At 49.1% G+C, this 3,147-nt stretch overlaps 1 protein-coding gene across 1 annotated transcript in view; it reads left to right on the forward strand.

The window, feature by feature from the left end:
• Window positions 1–468: 468 nt before the first annotated feature.
• ZNF683 (zinc finger protein 683) overlaps window positions 469–3,147 on the forward strand; it is a 6,184-nt gene continuing 3,505 nt past the window's right edge. Inside the window, exons 1-2 of the mRNA XM_008073045.2 lie at window positions 469–585; window positions 1,219–1,420. Of these exons, the coding sequence (XP_008071236.1) occupies window positions 472–585; window positions 1,219–1,420 (316 nt within the window). The 5' untranslated portion in view covers window positions 469–471. The remainder of the gene's footprint in view (window positions 586–1,218; window positions 1,421–3,147) is intronic.

A 3,147-nucleotide genomic window follows, 5' to 3' on the forward strand; every position in this document is an offset into this window, starting at 1 on the left:
ACCCCTCTCTGCATAGAAGGGGGTGTCTTCACAGTTCTGTGTGGCCCTGAGAAATCTGGAATGTTCCTTCAGCTCTCTGAGTTCACTTGGAAATAATCTCTATAAGGACTTTCCTCTCTTCTCTCAGGATACATCTGTTCCTCACCTCTGATTTGTTAGTCTCCATTCAATTTCCTTTCCGTAACTTCTGGGAGAAAATCATTGGTTTCTTTCCTTTTCTTTTTTTTTCACATTTGTAGTTTTTTTTTTAATCACTTGTTTCTAAATGTCAGCACTAAGAGAGTTGTTACACACCAACTAGTCCAAACCTCCCATTTCGCAGATAGGGAATCTGAGATCAAGAGGGAAAGTGAATAGCTTGTGGTCCACAGCATGCTAGTGAGACAGCCAGTCCTAGAATACAGACTCCTATATGGAAGACCTTCACGGCTTACCTGTGACTCACCTGTCTTCCCAGCAAGTAATGGGGGCATGAAAGAAGAACCAGCTGCACAATTGGGTTGCTGCCACAGGACCAAAGCCCCAGGGAATACAGGAAGTTCCCTGTTCCCCAGTCTGGACTTCCAGCTCTCCCAAGGTGACCAGGTAAGGTGGGGTCCCAGTCTTATCTTTGTGGATAGTCTGTTTATGGTAGGAGATGACATTAGGAGGAAGTGGGGGAATGTCTGAAGGGGCCTAGACCTCCATTCTCCCTAGTCCTGAGCACCCCCTACTCCAGGTTACTCCCTCGGGAGGCCAGAAACTCTCACCCCATGGTCCAGGGGCCCATACATTCCTGTGGAGAATAAGAAGGGAAATCCCCATGCAGAGACTTGGCTAGTATGACCATGGCCTTGGGCCTCAGTGAGAGGGGCCTCAGGGCAACCCTGTAGGGTTTACAGTCTTTTATGGGGATCTTCTCCAAGTTCACGTTGGTTCCATTCAAATTACAATGGATGGTCTGAGATACACTGGGTCCAGGGTGGTCAGCAGTGAGGGTGGGAGGGTTAGATAGGATTCTAGGGAGCAGGGGGAGAGCAGTCCGGCGATGGGTGAGAAAGACTTGGGAATAGAAATCTTTGATGAGGGAAGGGGAAGCCATTTGGATGACAGATGTGGGGTATGGGAGATGTTTTAGTTTCTTCTTCCCTTTGGAAACCAAAATATAAGGGTGGGGCCATTCAAGGGACCTATAGAGTCCCAGCTCCCAGCCCCCAAGCTCTTGCCCCTGCCCTCCAGGTCTTCTCTGCCTACAGGTCATTTCCAGACACAGTGGATGCTTGTGGTCCATCCTGTGACCACTGGCTGTGCCTCTTGGCTCTGGCTTCAGCCAGATCTACCCTGCTGGCCTGCCCTCAGGGCCTGGACCTGGACTTGGACCCCACAGCTGGCACACCTGGGCATAGCCCCCAGGGTCTCAGGAAGGACGCCTTGAGCATGAGTAAGTCCAGGGCATGGGGCTGCACCAGCACCTTTGTGGAGGCTGGAGGTGAGAGGATGGAAGGTAGAGAAAGTAGTGTTCCTGGTGAGGACAGAGCCTCAGGCATACTTTACTTCCATGTTTTGGCCATGGACTTCTGGCCTGAGAGTGCAGGGGACTTCGGGTGATGATACGGGAGCCAGAGGAGGTGGGCAGTGTCTTTCTCGGCCATGTGTGGGAGTTGGGGTAGCCAAAGTTATCGGGGCTGGGCATGGAGCTTTGTCTGTCTAGACGAGTCATAAGAACACTGGACTGGGAGTCAGGGATTTGGGGTTGGAGTTCTGGGTCTGCCCCTTCTAGTTCTATGATCTTGGGCACATCACTTAGCCCTGGTTCTTTTATCCATAAAAGAGGGTTCTCATCTATACCTATGTTCTAAGTTTGTTGTCTTACACCATTTTCTTATGTGACTGTGACCTCCTTGGGGGGCAAGGATTATCCTGTTGTGTCTTTTATTTCTGGGACCCCAGGACAGAGCGAAACAGCTCAGTAAAGTTGTCTAAGTCAGTAATAAGAATCTGAGCAGACAATCCACCTGGGGATTACAGGTGTGAACCGCCATGCCCAGCTTCCAACCTACTTTTGTTTTTTGTTTTGTTTTTTTGAGTTGGAGTCTCACTCCGTTACCCAGACTGGAATGCAGTGGCACGCTCCCGGCCACCGTAGCCTTGACCTGCTGGGCTCCAGCGATCCTTCCGCCTCAGCCTTCCGAGTAGCTGGAACTACAGGCGCGCGCTACCGCTCCTGGCTAATTTTTGATTTATTGTAGAGATGAGGTCTCACCATTTTGCCCGGGTGGGTCTCAAACCCGCGGGTTCAGGCAATCCATTCACCTTGGCCTCCCAAAGCGCTGGGATTACAGACTGAGCCACCGAGCCCGGCCCCAAACCTACTTTTTAATTGTTTTTTTTCTTTTTAGTATTTCACTTTTTAATCATTCTTAGTTTGTTGTTGTTGTTGTTGTTGTTGTTTTGAGTTGGAGTCTCACTCTATCACCCAGGCTGGGGTGCAGTGGCACGCTCACGTCTACTGCAGTCTCAACCTACTGGGCTCAGGCAATCCTTCTGCCTCAGTCTGGCAAGTAGCTGGAACTACAGGTGTGTGCCACCATGTCTGGCCTTTTTTTTTTTTTTTTTTTTTACTTATGGTAGAGATGAGATCTCACCATGTTGTCCAGGCTGGTCTCAAACCCCTGAACTCGGGCAATCCTCTCATCTCGGCCTCCCAAAGTGCTGGAATTACAGGCATGAGCCACTGTACCCAGCTTCATTCTTAGTTTTATTCCTACTTCACTGTCTGTTGTATCCCGGTTTCCCTTGCTAGCTCTTCTTCTACTTGCCTCTTAAATACTTTCGTGCCCAGAACTGAGTGCAGAGCCCTCTCCTCCTCTCCCTTCTTCTCTCCTTCTCTTCTCTTGTCTCTTCTGTCTTCCCTTCCATTCCCTTCTTCTCTTCCCTCTACTCTTCTCCCCGTCCTGTTTTCCCTCTTTTCCTCTTCTGTGCTCTTTGTCTAGAATAGCAGTTTGACAGAACTTTCTGCAGTAATAGAAACATTCTATACCTTTGCTGTCTAATACCACACCTGTTAGAGTACTTTAAGTGAGGCTAGTGCAACTGAAGAACTGAAGTTTTTCTTTTCTTTTCTTTTCTTTTTTTTTTGAGTTGGAGTCTCACTCTGTCGCTCAGACT

This window comes from Carlito syrichta, unplaced genomic scaffold, assembly GCF_000164805.1.
Source record: "Carlito syrichta isolate Samal-C Ts95f unplaced genomic scaffold, Tarsius_syrichta-2.0.1 Scaffold315614, whole genome shotgun sequence".
In the NCBI taxonomy this organism is placed as follows: domain Eukaryota; kingdom Metazoa; phylum Chordata; class Mammalia; order Primates; family Tarsiidae; genus Carlito; species Carlito syrichta.